At 55.1% G+C, this 22,318-nt stretch overlaps 1 protein-coding gene across 1 annotated transcript; it reads right to left on the bottom strand.

Moving 5' to 3' along the window:
* Window positions 1–361: 361 nt before the first annotated feature.
* SLC60A1 (solute carrier family 60 member 1) lies at window positions 362–20,978 on the bottom strand. Its single transcript, XM_075722469.1, has 10 exons — window positions 20,749–20,978; window positions 14,063–14,261; window positions 13,688–13,927; window positions 7,254–7,422; window positions 5,440–5,555; window positions 4,220–4,393; window positions 2,162–2,309; window positions 1,397–1,467; window positions 1,079–1,199; window positions 362–426 (listed from the first exon to the last, which is right to left on the bottom strand). The coding sequence occupies exons 1-10, from the start codon at window positions 20,976–20,978 to the stop codon at window positions 362–364; spliced, it is 1,533 nt and encodes a 510-aa protein (XP_075578584.1).
* Between the last annotated feature and the right edge of the window lie 1,340 nt (window positions 20,979–22,318).

Genomic DNA, 22,318 nt, shown 5'->3' on the forward strand with positions numbered 1-22,318 from the left:
GATACTCAGTCTTACATACGACCAGAGAGAACCTCTTCCTTCCCACCCTCCATCCTGAATTGGAAAGAAAGTTCATCTGCAGGAGTAACTGCTCCCCATCATCCCTGCCATATACCGTAGCCTTTCGGACACGGGGTCAGTCTGACGCTTACAGTCTTCTTTTTGGTACACGTGACACGGGCAACTTGTGCTTAGCTTGAGGCAGTGTTTTAGGATGTTTTCTTGATTCCGACTTACCCAATCTAATGTGCTTTTGATTGCAGAAAACTTGCATGATTCAGTCGCTAAATGTGAAATCATCCTTATTAGTAATGCTTAATTGTGTGTTGTTTTATTGCTTGTCTAGGGCTTGGCCACTTCTTTAGCGCTGATACTGTCCAGTGTCATCCATTACTGCTGGTTTGTCAGGTGAGGCATCATCCATATCTGCAAAATTGACATTAGATGCTTCAGCTGAAGGTATCGAATCTGTTGAGCTTGAAGGGAATGCACATAAGCTCTTCCAAACATGGATGTTGCCATTCTGTCACCCACACCAGCTTGTTTACTTCGCTGGTCATGGAAGAAAGGCCTCATTTCCAGTAACCTGGACAAGTTTTTTTCCCCGTCGCACTGCGCCTTTTACAAAAGGTGCTTATAAAAGCAAATAGCATATGCAGACTGAGGCCATGCGTAAGAGAAATCCTTTACCAGTGAGGCTTTTCTCCAGAGCCTGGCAGCTGCCTTCGGATGGCAGACGCACTTGTTCCCTGGATTTTAGCCAGGGAACAGCGTAGGGAAGCTTGTGCAGGAGTACAGTAGTGCTTTCGCAGCTAGCATCCCATGCGCTTTATGGTTCTGTGACCCACAGACCATTCCTACTTTTTCCCTTGCTTCTCCAACAGAAAAGAAAGCAAACCCTGAACTGTGGCTGCCAAGGCTTTGTGGGCAAGTCAAAGCAGGAAGAGGGGACAGGAAGCAGCAGTAAAATAAACATTTCCTTGCATTTTGCTGAAGCGCTGCACCCTGGTTATGTATCGATGCGCATGCCACTCTTCCTCTCATTATAAAGCAGGGCCGAGTGCTGGTGCTTTCTTACCTGATGAGGGCTTGGGGTACATCCTGTGGAAAAACAAGAGGAAGGCGTAGAAGGTAAAGGCCAAGCCTCCAAAGACCATCCCACAGACCAGGAAACTGTAGCTGCCCTGTTCGTGTATAATCTGCAGTTGGAAGGGAAAAAAAGGGAGCAGACATGTCATCACAGCACTCAAATACCTGGTTAGCATGCAGTAAGAGCTTTACTATTTGATAGCTCGAGGGTAATGCAGTGCTTTTTCCCAGCAGCTGTCCAAAACCAGGACTAAGGTTTCTACTTAAAAGTTCCAGTCGTTTTTTGGCATGCCTAGTCTACACTTACCGATCCCACCAGTAACTGTAGTACCATCTCTCCAATTCCAGCTCCAGTCACTAACACGGTTGTGGCACAGCCTGCAAAGAAACATAGCGCAAGCGATGTTGACAGGGAGCAGGGGAAACAGCCGGCAGGATCACCCTGTAGCTTCTTTAAACTGCTCTCTCATGGATCTCTCCGTACAAGGTTTACAAATACTTAATGTATGTTCCCATCTAGTGCTGAGAATGCTTCTTCTAACCTGCGGTAGTGCAGAAAGGTAAAAGTTTAAGCCAAAAAAACCCATCTCCTGTTCTGTCACTTGACTCTCTTGGCAGAGGTGAGGTTGCTTCTTGCTGGAAAGCTTTTCATTCTTCTGTTATCACTGCCCCAGAGACAGAGGTTGGCAGAGACCTCCCGTAAGAGCTGGCCAAACTCTAGGATTTTCAGTTCACTGATAATCTGGATGATGTTTTCAAAACTAGCTCCCTGTAAGCCTCTAAAGCAGACATTCTTGTCAGTCTCCGAGAGCCCTAAAACTGCAGGAAACCAAGAACCAGCCTGGATCCCTGCCTGTAGAAGTTATGAGTACACCAAAGCCAGGATTTGTGCAGTCTGGTTTTCTGACTACAAGCTTGAATAAACATTGTATGCAAAAGCAGTTCTTTCTTCCAGGCCTCCTAGGCACCCCTGAAGAAGGAAGGAGTCGCTAGGTGCGATGGTGTCCGAGCCCCAGCCTTGAACAGCCACCTGCTCTCAAAGCCTGCCAGGCGTGCCCGAATCCCCGCTCACCTTTGTACTGCAGGATGTCCTCGGTGTAGGCGAGCATGCTGGGGAAAGTGCTGCTGAGGAACAGCCCCAGAGATGCTGTCCCCACAAACAAGAAGACAACACTGTAGGAGAAAATCAGGAGCAGCAGGAAGGTGATCAGGACTCCAACCTGTGAACAACATGCACAGGGTCAGTAGGAAGGTAAATGCCGAGTTGCAAGAGGCTCTAGGGTTTTTTATTTTTTTGTAGAAAATAAACTATACTGAAAAAAAGATCACGATCTCCGAAAAACTTAAGTAACTAGCCAAATAAAATCCAGCTACCTTTACAGTGAAGAATTTAGTACTTTTTATAACAGCACATAACTTGGTAGTTAGGTCTCAACTTCATTAGGTAGAGACTTAAGATAGTATTCGAAAAAAACCTTTTTCTTTGCAGCTTTGAATACAATAATACTGCTACTTCCATAATATTTACATGTCTCAATCACTAGTAAGTCTTATTCAGCAGGTTACAAGAATTAACTCGCTCTCCCTAACTGCTCAGAAACCAGTCACAGCAGTAAAGGCAAAGAGCCAAGTACATTTAAATACCCTTGCCCTCACCGCTGCCTTGCTGTAGCGTACAAGAGCAAAACCATCGGAGCTGCACCAAGCAAGCCATGGCACGGGGGGCAGCAGAGGGAGCTCTGCAATACCAACCCGAGTGACTTTGTAAGTGTTTAGGCCCTGATTATGGGCGTGTGCACGTACACAAGAGCAATTTGGATTCTAAGGAAATTTAATTCAAACTGCAGCTTGCTGAAAAGCTGAAGTGACTCCACGAGCCGGTGTGTCTTACTGTATATAGCAGTACCAACTAGCAAGCGTTGCACGAGGGGTTCAGTGTCAGTCAAGTGAATTTTTGTCCTTGGGTGGTACTACTACCGTTGTCTTTAAGGGGAAGCGAGGAGGCTTCTGTTCAAGGCTGGAGGCTATTCCCTCTTCTCTCCCAATATTAGCAGCAGCTAAAGCAGAAGCTCTGTCCTCAGGTTTGTTAATAGAGCAATCGTGCAGCTCGGACAAGTGATTAAATTGGTCGTATGCATCAAGGAGATGCATGGGACTGTTCACATCAGATACACCCGAGCCGGGTCTGCCGACGCTGAGCTTTCCCTGCTCCCATCTAAGTAGCGACTATGTGCTGAAGTAGGAGATTACAGTCATTTTTAAAACTATCGCATTTCATTTAGCTGCAGCTGTTGGTATCTAAGCTCAGTTTTTAAAGTTAGCAGCAGCAAGGTGCCGAGCCGGCTGCCTCACCTGCCTCCCGTCTGCAAAAGACAGCAGCCTAAAGCTTCAAAACGTCCCAACGTGACCCGTCACTCCTGTTCTCACCGCCCTGTTATAGATTCTTGGCCTCGCAACATTAACTGTGAAACTTGCTACCAAAATAACTTCTGGTTTAAATAAACTGTAAATCAACTGCCTTCCCGCTGGTTTCTTTTCTTTTGTAGGAAGTGTGGATGGGAACAAGTCCCTCCCTGTTGTGTGCCACATCCTTACATGCATCCTTCTTACACATCCTTAAAGGATTCCTTCCCCTTTCTTCAAGTGAGCATGTTTTATTAATTTAAGCAACCTCACATCACATTGGTTTCTTTGACAGCTGCTACAGTCCAAGTAGAGAATTTACTGAACTATCTGCCTTCCCTTTCCCTTGGCTAACACGGGCATTAAGTCCCTGCAGATGCCACAGCAGACAGCACGCAAAGTAAATAAAGTTGGCAGACACTTTACCAGGTGCTTTCACGCATCTAATGCTAGATTAGCTGAGAAGCAAGCTCAGAAAAGCGGTGCAATCAAGTTGTAAGTCAGCTTAACTACCTCGTGCATCGGAGCCAGCTGCAAACACGCAGAGACGCGATGCAGAGAAAGGCCAGCGCAGCTCACCCTGGGTGCTGTGCTTGTCAGGCTCCGCCTGGTGCGGATCTGCCCTAGGTATGGCACGAGAGCAGCTGCAGCTCTGCACATCGGAACCAGAACTAGGTGGCATCTTGCAGGCAAGCAGAAGAAAAAAACGTAGTAAAACCAGCCTTACCACGTTGATAAAGACCATAGTTGCTGGCTTCATTCGGTAGGACACAGGGATGGAGATGAGCCTGCCCAGCGTGATGAACCCCCAGAAGAGGCTGGGCAGGTAGCCGGCCACTTTATGTACTACAGAGAGAGGCTCTTCCACCGCGTAGCTGTAAATGAAGCCCGAGTACTCTCCCTGCAGGGAAAACAAAACAGCATGTCACGTTGATGTGATGACTTACAGGCTTTGCAACTTTAACTTCAACCCGTCCCTCAAATATTCACAATATTGTGATAGTGCTGGAGAGCCCACCTATGGATCTGCTCCCAGATCTCAATGAACCTTGTTCCCAAGGGTTTGCAGCTGGAGACAGGCTTCCACCAGAAGTAGAACACTTAAGTCTTGCCCTTTTGGGAGAGCTTAACAGCATTACTAGGTAAAATGCATGCTAAGCTCTTATCTGAAGAGATGCTCTCTTCCCTAGGGACTGTCTTGTCCTTTTGGAATCACATATTCCCAAAACATATCACATTAAGAACCTGGAGTTGATCATCCTTGAAGATGGAGGCCCTGGACAGTTCCCGTATCTGACAGCTGCTTTGTGTAACCCCGCTCATCTTTCAGGACCCTATTTAATGCCCTAGTAAGACCCAGCAGTATTTTACCATGAGGGGACCGAGACAAAACTGTTGAAAGAAAAAGAACAGCAGCTTGCCCGCCAAGAACGAGCCTTCCTCGCCCGGACAGAAGTGCTACACACGGCAAAGCTACACACTGCTGCCAGGCCACTACGGAGAGACTGCACCATCCCTGCATGCTCTCGTCTTGGATTTTGAGGGCTCAGGAGACCCATCAAACAAAGAGCCGCCATTTCTTATGAAATAAAATGAAGCTGTTCTTGCCTCTTGGCTGAAGTGAGAAGAGACCTCCACTGCGTACAGGTAGACAACATCACAACTCCAGCTCTAAACCGGCTAGGTTAGTAGCAGTAGCAATCTAGCTGCAACAACACAGAGCCTAGGAGAAGCCACAAAACCCTCCCAAGAAGCAGGGCGCATATCAGCCCGACTGCGATTAGCTTTGAGCTACCTTGGGAACCAGACCGCGGCACCGGCAGACCCTCAGGTCCAGCCCACTGCACGCAGAGGACATGTGCTGGGTTTGGGCTGTTGCAAGTGATTTGGAAGGAAGAAAGCCATATAGCTTTGCTCAGACAAGATCCCTCCATCAGCTGAACTCACCACAATCCCATCAGTCATGAAGAGAACAAGAGCCCCAGTGATGTGGACTGCGAAGTAGGTGTAAGAAGCCCCTCTGAAGTTTTTGCTTTGGCAGCAGCTAAATAAGTCATCATGACCTGGTGAAAAACAATGCAAAGCAAACTTAGCTGGAACGTCCCCCTGGGGCTGGGTGGTTGCCAGCCCGCAATGGGGATTTGTTTTGCGCTCAGCTGCAAGACAGATTCATAGAGGACGGTGAACAACGTGGAGCACTGCTAACCTCTACTGGCACCACCTCTTTCTTTACCTACCTCTAAACTTTCAGAAGGAAGATAGATATGCTTACGGGCTGCTGTCCACAGACTGGGATCCTAGCTCTCCAGGATACTTGCTACTTCTCTTACTGCTGCCTGCGCTCCTCTTCCCATTTAGGAGCAACACACTGCCGGCCCCGCTCTTACAGTCAATAGAAACGAGCCCATTCGACCATAGCACTCGTGCTCAAAGCCTCTTGTCCTTGGTACCACCGCACAGGAGAGTCCTGCCCAGGATAGCTCACGTTCCTCAGATAAATGAAATTTAACCAAACAAGCCAACTTTGGGAAAGAGAGTGATAAACACAGCTAGTGTCGCCTCCTCCGAACAGACCACTGGGAGCCGCAGCCTGCCAAAGCTGGGGGCCAGGGCCCCAGGAATTCCCGACTCTCCCGTCCTCATGCTCATCTCACGCCACTCTGGGACATGCAAAGGGCTGCTGTTAAGGTAACGGCACCTGGAGTCCTGTGCGGGCGAGACAGTTGCTCCTGCATGGCAAAGATGAAATTCTTACTCCTGTGGGGAAGGGGGGATTTTGCCAGCACAGATGTGTCTGTCAAAGATCACAGCAGTCAGCATACGGCCTTCCTGCTTCTCTAAGGTTTATTCTCAACTGCATTAAGAGGAAGATGGAGATCTGAAGAATGTGAAGCTCCAATGGGTTGCATGAAAATGGGCAGCTGGGTTGAGGAAAGAAGCCATCAGCATCTCAGCTAAGGGAAATGCTATCAGATGAGCACAACCTCATCAGACACCAGAGAACCCGCTCTGTTAGGGACACCTATGCCCTCACCACATCTCTAACTGCCTCCGCCTTCAAGTATTCCCTAAAATTTCCTTTTATTGTCCAGGTAAAGCCACCTCTTCTGCAATAACACTAAACATTCCTCTGATAACCCTAAAATAGGATTACTTCCGAGATTCACTATTTAGCTGAAGAATTTCCTTCGATACGTTTCTCTTGGGTAGCAAAGAACAATGTTACTATTGTCCCCAAAACAGGGTGTAGTCACAAGTTCAAGAGCAAACTATTGAGGGGAAAAGTTGAACTCCAGCAAACAAGGGCACCGTCCTTATTCCTTTCAGATTTATAAAAATCAGCGTTCTGCAGCATGATGACCACTTTTAAACAGAACAGTCAGCGGAGCCAGCTCAAAACCTGACCGAAAACCAGAAGGAAACGAAGGGGCACAACCTTTGCACGTGCTTAAGCGACTTGGGAGCCCAGGCTTATTTTTAGGACAGCTTGGAGAAAAGCAGCCTGGAGTCCCAAGAGCAGGATACTAATCCCTGTTCAGATCCCACCTAATTCAAGGGCAGCTGGGCACCAAATTGTCAGTTTGGGTTGTTTGGGTACTTCTGGATTACATTCATGCGTACATTTTGGAAAGTCTCCTCCTTAGACAATAGCGATGGACCCCGCTTGTTAAACTCAATGGACACACTGAGAAATACGGCTTTTTCTGCCCCTGCTCACCCCCCGTTCCTCCAAACCTATCGGAGAGGTGCCTCCAGCTCACCTCCTGCTGCGGGGGGTCTCTGCACAGCGGTGGAGAGATCGTCCTTCTCCGTGGGCCGCGTTTCCATCGCCAGCTCGTCGGCCGACAGCAGCGGGTGGCTGCTGCTGTGGAAGCAGGGCACCATCCGCTCCTTGTAGAGCAAGAAGAACACTGCGATGGGGACCGGCAGCTGGGGAGGAACAGGGAGGGCAGGTAAGCACGACACAGGTCTCATACAAAATACGGTCCGGTTGCCCAGTCGCGAGGGCCTTTTAGGAAGCCGCACTCAGCACCTGCAATGGATGTGCCTGAATTAACCTCTGAGAGCAGCCTTGTGCTGCCCTGACCTGCGAGCAAGGACAGGGGCTGGCAATGGGGTAAGGAGCCGCTGCAGGAGGGACGGAGGCTTGTTAGGAGAGCTAGTAGGGAGGGGGAACAAAAAAAAAAAAAAAAAAAAAAAAGCAGCAAGTTGAGAGCAAAGAGTCCCTATCCAGAGCACAGCTGGGGCATCTCCTGCCAGTCCTTGTCAGCTGGGGACCATCCACCTGGGATATGGGATGGGGACACTGGAACAGAAGGCACCAAATACAAACCTCATGAAGCGCCGTACCAGCCCTTCAGAACCAAAATGTTCTGGTTTCCAAGCATTTGGCCACTTCCGCCCACAGAATAAAATAATAAAGTAGCTTTTGCCTGTGGAGAGCAGAACAGTTTTAACGGGAGACCTTCTGCGGCTGAAATGCTTTGCGAGGGAAGGACAAGCTGCTCCAAGACCTGCTTTGCCCATCTCCAGCCATTAGCAGAGGTTGCTCAGCATCTCGTAAGAGATGAGCTTGTGGTTCCCAGGCCAACAATGACAGCATCGCTACAGCCGAGCCACTTCAAACAGCCCCTCGGCACAGCCTCCGCTGAGGGACCTGGGACCGAAGAGCAGCCTCCAGCCATCGCCCTCTCGCTGCCTTAGAGACCCCTGTGCACGCAGGGATGCCGCTGCATGGCCGCTCCGCAGGCTCCCGACACGCAACAGTCCCACCGGCACCGTTCCCGGGCTTTCTGCCCGGTGCCAACGCGCACAGGGACGGCGGGCTCGTACCTGCCCGCTGGATGCATCGCGTGGCAGCCGCAGCCGCAGGGCCCCCGGCACCGCGCTCCCTCGCTGCCATGTGCCTGGGGACGCGCCTGCTCCCTGCGCACACCCACGACTCGGCGGTGCCTCCAAGCCCGGAGGGACTTGTTCTTTTTTTTTTTTCCCCCCGTAGAGAAAACAGAGGGAAGCAAATGAAGCTGGGTCTGCCCCTCGCCAGCCCTCCCTTCTCCTCCCGCCGCAACCAAGTGCTGTTTATTCTGCAACAGACTGGGGGAGAAAGCCAGGAAATCCTAAGTGACAGCTCACTCTCCAGCCGCTGAGTGCTTGTTTTCTACATGTCTGTGAGCAAGTGTGAGCTCTAGCTCCAAATTTCCTGCCTTTTGTTGGCTCATGGCATGATTTAAATGTATGGAGAATTCCACCCCCCCCCCCCGCCCCGCCTCTCTTGCCTGAATTCATTTATGAGGACTTCATTGTTCTGGGAACAATGGGAATAGGAACAGTTAGTTCGGTCCCATGGAAGAAAAACGCATTTGCTTGATAGTTCTAATCCTTCCGGAGGTCAGGACCAGATTTTATTCTTCTAAAATGCAGATTTTGCAAAAAAAATACCCACGCGGAGGGACTGGCCATACAGATAATGTCTCTGGGCGCTTCCAGCCTTAAGGAGCGCTCGGTGCCCATGCAGAAAAGGGCCCTGGCTCTGGACTCCCCTGATTCCCAGTCAAACCACAGGCATCTCCCTGCTCCCCAGATCCTCATCTCTAAAGCAAGCAGGTCCCTTTCCCTTCATCTTGCAGCTGGCAGCACCTCGGGTGCACGAGTGCTCTGACCCCATCAGCTGTGAGCCGCTCACCGGCGCTGGCCGTTTCTGCTAGGAAATGCCCAAAAGCTGGAGACTCGCCCACGGTCAAGTGCAGCCCTCACCCACGGGCTGCCACCACGCCAAAGCAAGCCCAGGAACGGGGAAAAGCAAAGGATCAAGCTCCAGAGAAAGCAGGTTCCTAGGGCTCCGTCCTGAGCCAGCCCTGCGTCCTGCACGCTGGCTGGCAAATCGCCTGGGGACGGTCACCTGCGGCCACCTGGCCCACAGGAGGGGCCAGCCATAAACCCGGGCTGCGTACAGGGGACAGGGCATCCACGAAAGCAGTTATAGAATCATCGAATCGTTTAGGTTGGAAAAGCCCTTTAAGATCATCCAGTCCAACCATTAACCTACACTGCCAAGCCCACACTAAGCCAGTCAAGGGTAGACTGGACTGAACCATGTCCCCAAGTGCCACCTCTGCCCGTTTTTTGAACACTTCCAGGGATGGGGACTCCACCACCTCTCTGGGCAGCCTGTTCCAATGCTTGACCACCCTTTCCGTAAAGAAATTTTTCCTAATTTCCAACCTAAACCTCCCCTGGCGCAGCTTGAGCCCATTTCCTCTCGTCCTATCGCTAACTACTTGGGAGAAGAGCCCAACACCCCCCTCGCTACCCCCTCCTGTCAGGGAGTTGCAGAGAGCGATGAGGTCTCCCCTCAGCCTCCTCTTCTCCAGGCTGAACACCCCCAGCTCCCTCAGCCGCTCCCCACCAGCCCTGTGCTCCAGACCCTGCCCCAGCCTTGTTGTTCCGTCATTACACGGGCAGACGGAGAGGAGCAGAGCCGAACACCAGAGCCCTGCCAGGGCACGTTTCACCAAGCAAAGGGACAAATCCATCCCGGAGGAGCAGCCTACCCCGACCACAGGACAAGGACAGCTCGAGGGCTGTCCCTTCCGCTGCCCACACGAGCACGGCCACCGCCACGAGCTGCGGGGCAAGCGCCGAGCCCCTCTCCCCGTCCGCAGCTCCCACGTACCCCAACTGGCGAGGTCGGGTGGCGACGATGAGCCTCGCTGGCCCCCGGAGCCAGGGCACGGGCCAAGACACGCAGGGCCAGGGCCACCGTGCTTACGACAGGATCTTGCTACTCAGCTCCTAAAGCAGCTTCGGTTTTCTTGGGGCCGACGCATCGGCTGCCTGGGCTGCTTGGCACGAGGCAAAGAGCTATCAAAGCCTTCCCACCCCGCGGGGAGCCCAGACAGCAAGAGCCAGAGAGGAGCCGTAGGCACGGCCCCTAAAATAAGGACGCTGGTCCTCAAAGCACGGCCCTGCCCTGCAGAGCCGGTGCCCCCTCCCCGCAGCGTGACCACACCAAGCCGGGCACCTCCAGTCCCCATTTTGCCAGCCCTCCCTCCTCAGCAGGCGGAGATTTTGGCGCGATAGCCGTTTGCTCGTGGGCTTTCTTCCCAGGACAACTCTGCTTCGCCTTTTTCGGCGGAAGGCTTTCCATCTTTCAAGGGGGAGAGGGGCACCTGAGCATCCCGCTGGGAGCCCGCACGGGCTGAAGGGCAAAGCGGGCAGCAAGAGCCGAATCGCCGGGGATGTTCCCCTCCTCCTGGCAGCTTTTAACCATTATTATAAACTCAACGAGTCGCCGCATCGTGCAGTTAAGCGGGGGTCTAATCCAGGCTCCTTCCCTCCCGTTTCGATGCCGCTCTCTCCCCGCAGGAGCACGGGACCGTTCCCTGCTATTGTATCCAGGCTACTTTTAAGCAACCTAAGCACAATGGAGTGTCCCACACTTCCCCTGGGAAACCACCTTCCGGATAAACACATCCCCCTCGGAGGAACATTTTCCTGATTTCCAGCCCCTTGGAACGGGCTGGATGATGAAATTTCCGTTCTGTGGGAAACTGAATTTTGAAATATGTTTTTGTTACAAATCTGGATGAAAAGCCAAAATTTTCTCTTAGAATGAAAAATTTTGGCCGGGAGTCATCTAAGCACTTCATTTTGATAATGTTGAACCACTTAATTTTACTAAAGCAAAACCATATTGCTTCAATAACATCGAAACAACTATTCTGTCAGCTTTACACATTGCATTTAGGCCAAAGTCAAATTGAGACATTTCCACTTTAAACAAAGCAAGAAATTGAAATTAATCATTTCAGCTGGTGTCTTGTCAGAATACACACAGCCCTGTGAAAACTGGGATGGAAATGTGTTTTTGACCATTTTATAACAGAGTTGCTGGTCCTGGTCTCCATTTCTATAGCTTACTCATTTCACCCACCTCCCTGGGGTTTTAAATACCAATTATCATAATCTTTCTCTGACGTTTACACCTTAAAGAAGGGTCAGCAGTTTTGGAGCTGAGCTACTCTCAGTATCTCCAGCCAGGGGGTTGGGTTATTTAGTTTAACCAAGGAATCAAGTCAGCTCCCTCGGCGAGACTTTGGGAAAGACAATAACAGCTCGGCTTTGGCACGGGGACACGCTCCAGAGCTGCACGTGCGGCGGACGTCCGACTCCCCGCTCCTCTCGTGTTTGTTACCTAACCCTCATCCCAAAACACCATCAGTACCCCAGCGCCCCGGGGCGCCTTACCATGCTCCCAGCGATCGCACTCGGCGCGTGCACACACGTGCAAAACACCCACGCGTGCAAACAGCACTCGAGTGTGCAGCGACGCACAAGCCCAGCTCACGACCTGCTACGTACGCATCAGCTGCCAGGCACAGCGGGACTCAGCCTAGGGTCCCATCCTGCTCCCCAAATGTCCATGGGACGCCGCTAGGAACAGAGAGGGGTCTGGCAACCACCCTCCCATCAGCGCTCCCCATACCAGACACATCGTCGTACTCAAAGCAGATATTAAACGCTGCCTTCAAAACTAAATTACTTTGCTCAGGATTGACTGGCAAAATAGATAACGCTCTGGCGTAATTAAAAGCACATTTCCCATGGCATATGCAGAGTCAGAGGTAATTAAAGCTGGCTTCTCCTCCTAGGCAGAGAGCATTCTTTTTGGTACTTCTGCAAAGCAGCTCATTACAGCAGCTGCCCAGCTATTTCGGTGGCCTGCTCTCGCATCAGCAAGCTGCGCGGGCCTCGGTCTAACGACAGCCCCTGGATGAGGTGCACTGGGGTACGTTTTAGTTATTAGCAAAGGCGATGACCAAGAGCACAAAGAAACCTGTTCCCTTCGCCCAGTGCAGACGGAGCAGTGGAAAATCGAGGGCTGGTCGCTGGCCTGGGACAGGGAGGAGGATCACCATCGCATCCCCATGGTTTGGCAGGGGGCAATGGCCAAACTGGCACAGGGAAGGGCAGCAGGTACCGGGGCTGCAGGGCAGGGAGAGGCCCTCCTGGCAGCGTCACCCTCCGCTTCCACTACAGGAGGTCTCCAGGTGAGCGAAACGGGCACCAGCTTGGCAGTCCCTGCCCTGGCACGCTCTTTACAAACAGACACCAGGGCACACGGCAAGGGCTGCACAGGCTGGGCTCTGCTCTGGTCACGGGGGACCCCGGGACCCCCGCCAGCAGGAATTGCCGCGCACGCAGCATAACCGGGCACGCTACAGGTTTTGAGCGGAGCTGCCCTCGGCATCAATCCCGGCGTGAACAGCACCACTCAGCAGGGCCGACGCTCGCTGCAACAACACGCTCCGCTCTTATCGCTCCAGATCTACACGGGCAATTACGCGCTCGCAGGGCTCCTGCAGCCAGGGAAATGACAGCGGCAGCTCAGCTAGCTCTGCTGCAGAGGGACTGGCGACGGGCACGACGACGACCACAGCTCAGTGAGGGACCAGCTGTATTTAACCATGCTGGGATTCGGGTATTAACTGGGGGTAAGGAACAGGGCTACACTTCAAAGAGAGCCCGCAGCCTGCAGGCAAGAGCAGCTTGCTGGAGATCAGCTTTGGGACTCAGCAGGGCAGAGAAAGAGGACGGGCATTAAACCCTATTTGTCTCACAAAGGAAGGGCCACAGGGCTCTTACATCTGCTGCCAATCACCAGGGAAACATAACAAACAGGCAGAGACGCCCCAACCAAGCCTTCAGCCCCAGTAACTCAGTTCATCGATGGGCACTGTCCCATGAATAAAGATGCTGCAAATCACCCTCCCGCCAAGCCATCCCCACATCAACAACTCCTCCCCAGACCGACCACGGAGGAAGACTTTGCAGCTCTGAGCATAGTTAACTGGTATAACTCCCGCCCGGAGGGTTGCTGGAGGCACAACCTGCTTCCAGAGAGATCAGACAAATCCCACAGGACGGTGCATCGACCCCACCGCATCCGATGGTGCGGCCACCGCTGGTTCAGCTTCGCAGAGTCCTGCCCTCCTGCCCCAGGCACCTGCTCCTGGCTGGGAAACGGCACTGGGCAAAAACCAAACCTTTGCTGTGGACCAGCACAACCACCCTCACGTCTCCTTCCGTCACTGGGGCCACCTAAAAGGCGCCAACACCCCCCCAAACACCACAGCCGCCCGCAAAGCTGAGAAGCGGAGATGTCCCCAGCAACCACCCCGGCTGCAGCACTTACGTTGATGAGGGCCATGATCCAGAAGGCGTAGGAGACGCGCGTGACCACCATGCCTTTCATCGGCAGGTCGTAATGAGACAGGTTGCCTGGATGGTGCGGGACCAGGGACTTGCGGATGTGAGGGAGGTTGCTGGAGGCGTTGGCCGTGGAGTTTGAGAGGATGCAGTTGGTGTCCGAGAGGAAGGGGTCAGCTATCAGTGGGCTTAGCAGCGCTCCAAAGCCCACAAAGAAATGAAGGGCCTGAAAGAGATGAGACATGTCAGTAGAGCGGCGGGGTTTACTGCTGTTCTCTGCAGGGAAACTGGCCGAGCCCCTCGCTCCTCTTCCTCAGAGGAGGAAGCACAGCCAGAGGGGAGACACTGGCTCCATGCTCACCTGCAGGAAGATGGCCGAGTCCTTCTGGTAAATCTTCACCAGCTGCATGTTGGAGATGGTGTCGATGCAACCCATGGCCAGTCCTGCCACAGCCATGACCACAGCCAGGACCACCACATTGTGGCACAGGGGGATGATGGCAAAGACCAAGGAGATTGCCAGCGACGAGGCGAAGAGGGCAAACAACGACTGAGCCAACCTGAGACGGGGAAAGAGGAAAGGCAGGACAGAATTACTACCAGAGAGCAGCACCCACACCACAGCCCTCCCTCCCGTTTTCAGCCGCAGGGCAGCCAGCGGCACAGGCATCAGCAGGAGATGCACCCACAGGCTGCAGCTCCAACTAACGCAGCTCCAGCACGTGCTCTTCTGACGAGAACAGGGCTACGCACCCTGCACCCCCGTGCCTCCACGCCACGGCCACAGCCAGCCTAGGGCACCGCCATCCCTGCGCGGAGGGTGATGCCTCAAAGAGACAGATCTGCCACCCCGCTTTCGCGGAGAAGGGTAACCACCCTTCAAACTGGTATTCTGCACGTTTCAAGGCAGAATAGGGCCCGAGAACCTTCCCTTGTTAACTGGGCAGATCTGGGCACAGGAAGGGACACGGGTACGTGCGGGCGAGGCCATGTCACGACTTTCGAGCAGCTCCAGGGTATTTCTCGTGCAGGGCTGCATCGCACGAGCGGGCTGAGCAGGTGAGAGCTGCTGGGCAACCCCAGTTCCCGGCGGGGAGAGAGCTGCTGGCATCCACATCACCGTGTCATCCCGGACCTGCCTGCAGGTGCTGTCCTGCCTCAAGGGAGCACCGGGGAGCTGCTGCAGTTCCCTTTCCATGCCGTGTTCTGGCAGCATCGTCCCTTCCCCCAGCGCGACTGGGCGGGATGCAGTACTGCTGCCGTTCCCGGTGCAGGCAGCCACTTTCCCACCCACGCGGTCCATCGGAGAAGCCCAAGGGATGTGCGTGGTAGAGGTAAAGCTGGTGCATTACATCTCGAGTCTGGCAGCGGCACAGGCCGGCCTGCCTGGCTGAGCGGCGAGGCTGCTCTCGGTGTGAGCCGGGCGCTAGCCAGCTCGCTGGAGAACGGCGCCCAGGCTGGCACCGCGCTGCTCCGGAGCTGCCAAGTCGAAAGGCAGGAAGGAAGGAAGGAAACAGGGACCAGACAGCAAAGCACTGAAACCAGCAGAAAGATGGGACTATAAAGCCACAGCAGAGAGCAAGTAGCACAGGCACCTCCCCTCCCCACCCTGGCAGAAGCCCGTTGCAACGGGCGGCAGCTTGCTGCAATGAGTTGCTAATTAGCAATTGGGGTCTGCTGCTGGGGGATGTGGGGCACAGCCGTCTGTCCACAGCACAGGACTGGCAACGCGCGGGTATGCCCCTAGTACGGACGTGCAACCAGCAAGCAAAACGCCTGCGGCTCGCCCCTGCACGCTGTCTGTGCCCCGCGCCAGCTTCACGCGCTGCCCAAGGAGGGAGGAGGCCACGAGGAGCCACGGGCTGGAGCTGCAGCAGTCTCCGCGGCTGCCGGGCACCGCGCTACCAGCCCTCCTGCCCCGACTGCTCGTCCAGAACAGCCTGGCCTTGGGCATGTCACTGTGTTTCTGCGCAGCCCTCATTCATCTGCAAACCCAGAGCGATTTGGCCTTCCACATCCTGCTTGTTGCTTAACGCTGCACTCCACCAGCACCGGGGAGAAAGACGTGCCAAGGACACGTCTCCTTTATTCTCCTGCCCGGTGGCGCAAACCTGGCTGTACCAGCGCCTCGGTGCGCTCCCATCTCCCAGCCCAGCCTCGCTCGCCCATCAGCCAGACCACGTTGGAGAGGCTGATGTGTTGCAAAGCCGTAACTACTGATCTTCCTCTGACAGCAAAACGGGGAGCCAGCATGGGATTTCTGGGGGAGGAAGGGAGCAAAGCGAGATGTGCACAGTCATGGCAGGAAAAACAACTAGCAAATGAGAGAGAAGCAGCTTCGAGCCTGGAGAGACGAGGCAGCACTCTCCAGGGTACAGCAGGAGCGAGAGAGGCAGAGGCACCAGCAGCTGGCGAATCCGAGGCCGGGAGCGACGGGGAAACGCGCACCGAGGCATCCCAGAAATGCCTCTTCTCTTCTGCAGCCCTAGCAAAACAACCACAGCACCGCTTGTGCCTGGCTAGGGACCACGTTCATTACTAGAGTTAAACATTAATTGCAGATGATGTTATGGCCTTAAAAAAAGCACTAAAAAGATCACCTCGCTTTTCCCCAATGAGCAAAAATTCCTGCCTCCAGCCATAAGCTGTTAATAACACAATTGCACCCCACCCTGCAAACAGCAGCAGCCTGCAGCCCAGGGTGGGACGCAGCCCTGCTGCCCCCTTCCCTGGCTCTGGCATTAGGGGGGACCAAGAAATTGCTGGCTTCCCATGCCGGACCCCCAAGGCGTAGTCAAAGGACACCACTCAGCACCCAGGGAGGCACCGAACAACCAGCTGGGAGACGTCTTTGAAAGCATCCTTAAATGAGGTACCCCGTGACCTTCAGAGGGGGTCTGAGCCCTGTGTCTTGATGATGCGAAACCAATGCACCCCTCCAAAGGGCTTAAAAAGCCACCCGGATGTAACGCCATGATCCAGTTTCTGACATCGCTGTCCTCCCCATCACTAACCCGTCCCCGTGTCCCCGGCCGAGCGGACGCACAGCACAGCTCTGCACCAGCTGCTGCTGTCCCCAGGGCCGGTTCCGCTTCGGGATAGGAAATAAGTCTTGCAACGTCATGGACTCTGTTTCAGGAGCACCCAGCGCATGTTCTGGCTCCATCACAAGGTTTGGGGAAAGGTCTGCAGCTCACCCCCAAACCGTTTAGGTCCATCTCTACAGGATTAGGGCAGTTAACGCTATCCTGTAGTCACAGCCAGCAAAGCTTCCCCTCTCCTTCCCGCACAGCGCATATAAACCCCCACCTCAGCGTTCCGGTTGCAGCAGGAACCCTTCAACTTCAAGGATGTTTTTCCCCCACCCCAGGGAGCATTTTCTAAGTCCCTCACATCAAGAAGAAAAATGATAATCAGGCTAATTCAGACTTGCACAACTGATAATTAAAAACCCAAAGCCCTAAGGGGACGAGGCACGGACAGGGAGGAAGAGGAGGGCGCGGATTATCCCACATCTGCCTTCTGGTACCCTCATCTCCAGCAGGAAGCACCAGCCGGGCTCGGGGAGCCTCGCCTCCCCCGAGGAGCTCTTGCTCAAGTCACCGCGCTCTCCGCTCAGCAACAAAAAGGCTTTACTTTCCTTTGCGGTGAGAAAGGTCCTCTGCACCAGCCACACGCTGGAACAGAAACCTTCGGAAGCCGGGAGCCTGAAGGGCAGGGAGAGGACCGGGTCATCCGCTCTCAGCTGACGTGCTGTGACAGGCACAGGTGCCCAGGGGGAAAGACGGAAGAAAGGTCCCACCTCATCAGCCCGCCAGGTCCTGTGTGAATCCCTCCTTCGAGCAGAGCCTGCTCAGGGCTCCAACACAGCCACAGACCTACCAGCCCCCTCCCCTCCTAACACCAGCAAGACTAGCTCAGGGCTGACCCGAACGCTGGGAGCAAAAGCGAAAAAAAAAAAAAAATACAGAAGGACACAAAAATGCAGTTTCTGAATGAAAAAAAGGCGCAAACTGGGGCACAGGTGCTCAGTTACCCTGGTGTTTCCGTCACAAGTGTGTAGCACGGCAGCACAGAGGGAGCGTGACTAGCTGCACACTGCAAGCTTAAAATCCAACAAAATGGGAAAGGAAAAGGCGAAGGCAAGGGAAGCAAGAGGGAGAGTGGCGGGGGATGCAGGTGCCCAGAGCTCACTCCTGGAGTTTGCAGTGCCAGGTGCTCAGGGCTGGATTTACCAGAGCGCTCCCTCCCACTGGGGTTTCCGAGTCTCGGCAGGGTTTCAAGTCCTCCCAGCACTCGCATCCCAGCACTGCCGGCTGGAATTGCGGTCTCGCGACACATCAGGCACTTCTGAGAATCCAGTCCAGGTAATGCCAGGAAACAAGAGTCTGCAGCGCGCTTCACGCAAAGGCGCGCAGGGCTCCTTACGGAGGGCACCAGCTGCTGCCAGGGCTGCCTTTGCTCGAGGAACCTCTACCAACACCACGGCAGCAGCAGGGTTTGAGCCAGGGCACGCGCGCCACCTAAACCCCAACCCCGCTCACGCAAATACCCCGCAAAAAAGCTGTATCCTGCTGAAGCAGAGCTTGTAATTACAACCCGGCAAACCCCAAGCAGGGGTTACCGGAGAGCAGCAGCCTGTCGCGAACCTGAGCGCGAGCTTTAGCAACGCGCCTTGCGGCTACGCGGGAGCTGCTCGCCCCGCAGCTCTGCCTTTGCGCCTCCCGACGAGCCGGGGAAGGGACCACGCAGCAAACCCGGGTCTCCAGCGCGGAGCTCCGCGGGCAACAGCTGCGTTTCTACATCGCTCGGGGAAACTTGCAATGGCAAACTTCCTTCTTCCTTGAGATCTCGCGCAAGAGGGAATTCTGCAGCTAGTTCTGGCAGCCCAGGCTCGCACCGAGTTACAGAAAGGACGGATGCCATCGTTATGCTCTGTCCTCCCAGGGCTCCAGCTGGGCCGAGAGAGCAGGGACTACGACCCAGCACTCAGCAGCTTCGCTGGTGAGAGGAACCAAGCCATTATTTGGGTCCCACCACCCACTTCTGCTGTAGAATCCACTAACACCACTGCTTTCCCTCGCGAGTCCATCATTCAGAGAGCTCAGACCAATACATATTTTAATCGAAAGCAAGCAACAAAGTCTATGTTCCTCAGGCATTAGAAATTAAACACAGTTTGCAGCCAGACCTTGGCTCGGCTGGCTTGCAGGCAGGCGATGATTTGGGACCCTCTACCAGCAGCCACCCATCTCCTAACTGGAAAAGATGACCTGTCCAGCACCCCTCCCTGCCCTGCACCGGGGCCAGGATAATTTGATTTATAAACCTGCAGCATGGCCCCAAAGTAGAAATCCTTCGCAGGACAGCTCAATTTGTCTGTCCCCAAAGAGGGGACAGCACGGGAGCTCTCAGCGTCTGAACAGTTAATGTTCTCATCCAAACCCACACGCCGCACCACTCTGAGTAACCCCCCACAACGCTCACAAGCTACAACTATCCGAAACATGCCCTCCTGCCTGGCAGGGCTGCCGCTCCTCAGCGGGGCTCGCAGACACTCTGCAAAAGCCCACTGCTCTAAGAGGCTGCGATCGCAAACACATCCCAGTTCACAGCCACAGCGAGCGACAAAGACGCTCTTTTCCCCAACGTGCTGCTGCAGAGCTAAAAGTTTGGGAGTCTCAGAGCACAAAAGTCCGAACGAGTCTGCGTAACCTGCCGGCCAAGGGCAGGAGCTCGGGCTAGGAAGCCGACAGCAGGAAACAATTCTGCGTTTTCCTTCGCTGCTTCTTCAAACATATGCGAGGCAGACCGGGGGCTGGCAAAGGCGCTGCCTGCTGACCCAGCAGTTTCGGATCCGTGTCAGACCCAGGGCAAGGTTCCCACGTGCTGTCCCCGTTCCCGTGCACCCCACCTCGCACCTCTCTCCCCCGGCACAGCCCGGCAGAGAGCAGCTGCTGCTGCCCCACGAAGCCTTCAGGCTCCGTCCGGACAGGGGGACCGGGACAGCTCAATGCACCACGATGGCCGTTTAACAGGTGCTCCGGTGCCACCTTCGTCAGCCAACACTCTCGATTCACAAGACAAGAGTTTAACAAAGCGTTTTTAAATGGGCATTTTAAAGCAGCCACGGATTCATGCAAAATTCTCTCATATACGTGTTCAACATATACATATATGACACGTGTATCAGACACACACAGAGCTGCCACATTACATCACTGCCTGAAGAATTAGTGACAACGTAAACGATCAGCTGGTTCTTGGCAGAGCATAGCTGTCATCAAGCCTCAAATCAAATGCCTGTTCGGCGACGTTTAGGGTTGAGCCATCATGTATTATTTAATTTAAACACACCCTGGACGGGAGGCTCAGCGCAAATCGCTGCTGGGCTGCCCGAACACAGCTGTCCCCGGCCACCCTGTGCGGCTGAGGCGCTGCCTCTGCCCCCGTCCCCCGCGGCAGCGAGACCGCGAGGACTGCTCGCATCTCGCCTCGTGTTTGCCCAAACTCCTGAGGAGCACGCCAATGCCTCGATTTCTGGCGCTGAGGTTATTAAAACAGCCTTCCAATAATATTTTTGTGATAAACAATCAGGCTAAGGAAAATACCCTCCGGGAAGTTCGGGCTCTAACTTCACGCTAAGGCTGTCTCTGTCCTGAGCTCCAGGGGAACCGGCAGCTTCTCTCCAAGGGCACGAAACCGTGCAAGAAGAGGCGAGCAGCAGCCCGCGGAGCGGCTCCCATCCCGCACCCCCCGGGAAGCCCCCTCCCTCCGAGCCACTGGGACGAGAGGGTTTGGACCCTCCGGAACATGCACGGAGCGCTCCACTCGGGCAGGGTTTTCCCACGCGGGCCGCAGCATCCCAGCTCAGCCATGCAAAGCCGGCGGGAGAACACGGGTGGGAGGCGAAGCCCGGGTGGGTGGGTGGGTAGGGGGGCGGTGGCTGGTGCTGCCCACCCCAGGCCCGGGAAGAAAGCGGAGGGGGGGGCTGCGGAGCGCTAAGCCCACCCGCGGGAGGTGCGATGAGTTTGCCAGGCGCCTTACGTCCTCTTGAAGACCCCTCCGAGGCAGCTGCCGAGCAGCAGGCAGAACTGCTGGGAGAAGAAGACCCAGGTGATCTGGGAGAGGGAGCTCTGGGTCTGGCAGCGCAGGTCCAGCAGCGTGGGCCCCAGGAAGGCGATGCAGAGGCCGAAGCTGAAGAAGACGCTCCAGTAGGTGAGGGTGGGCTGCAGGTTCCTCCGGAACCGCGCCGACACCCGCTCGTCCCACCACATCCTGGGCGGCGGCGCGGGGCGGCCGCGGCGATGCGGCTCCGGCTCCGGTACCGGTACCGGCACCGCCCGGCCCCGCTCCCGGCCCCGCTCCCGCAGGATGTGGCTCCCGAGCCCGCCGCGCCGGGCGCTGGCTCCGCCTCCGGGGCCGGGGGCCGCCGCCGCCTCCCCGGGCCGGGGCGGTGCGGAGCGGGGCCCCTCCCCGCCCCCTCCCCACCCCCCCGAGCCCACCCCGGCGGGCCCCCGCTCCGCCCGAGGCAGCCCCGCACCAGCGCGGCCCCTCCGGGGGCCGGGAGGAGCCCGAGCGCACCCCCCCCGCTGTCCCTCCCCCCCCCCCCCGCGGGGTTTGCATCATCGTGCCAAAAAACGGGGCAGCCCCCGGCCCGCACCTCACAGCCCCAGCAGCAAAGCTGATGGCCCGCAGAGCGGAGCCAAGCGAGGAAGCCCAAAAATCGCCTTTGCCCGCGGCTGACCAGCCGTCTCCCGTGCCCCTAAATAGGCGCAACCCTTCCAGACAAATGCAATTAAAGTTGCCCCTGCTCTGGATGAGCAGCGCAAGATGGCTTGGGGGGGGGGAGGGGGGGGGCGCGTGTTTTAAAGCCGGAGTGGTTGATGCTTACGCAAAAGGTCTCCTCTAGAGGATGGATTCATAAATATTTCACCTACTTTAGCTAGGAAAGACCAGCAATTTTTAGAACGCTCTTTCCAGGCAAACCAGCGTCGATGGAGCTCAGCCATGGCGGAGGGCTGGCTCCAGGCCTGCACGCCAGGTCCCTTCCCATGCCAGCGGACCCCGCACACGTACCCATGTGTCCTGTGACCCGTGCCTCAGGAATGCCGCTCCAGGGCTGTAGGTGCTCATTTCCACCTGGACATAGCTTAATGTTTAGCTAATCCAAATTGCATCCGAGCCCTTGGTCTTCCCCATCTGTGGCATCCGCTGGAATCTTCCCAGAGTAAGGAGAACTGGATCATGCCCTCCTCCTCCTCCTCCTCCACCAAAGTGAACAAAGTGACTGTGGGCAGCAGCAGAGAACAGCCGGGCAATGAACCCCTGATTGCCTTGGCGGGGGAACTCCTGTGCCTGCCCTGCGCCTGCACCTGGAGCCGCTCGGCAATCAAAGCCACCGCGCTCAGCTGCCTGGAGGGACGCAGCAATGTTGTTATGCTCTTTTACTGACGGGGAAACTGAGGGCCAGAAAGGAATGAAGCGATTTGCTTACGGACACAGAGTGAGTCAACAGCATGGCCGGAAATTGGGTTTTATCATTACATGATAAACTATCTTTCTTAATAGCCGGGATGGCAGGAGGGAGAGGGGGGCGAGGCTGATGCACAGGCCC

Source organism: Pelecanus crispus, chromosome 17 (genome assembly GCF_030463565.1).
Source record: "Pelecanus crispus isolate bPelCri1 chromosome 17, bPelCri1.pri, whole genome shotgun sequence".
NCBI classification, from domain to species: domain Eukaryota; kingdom Metazoa; phylum Chordata; class Aves; order Pelecaniformes; family Pelecanidae; genus Pelecanus; species Pelecanus crispus.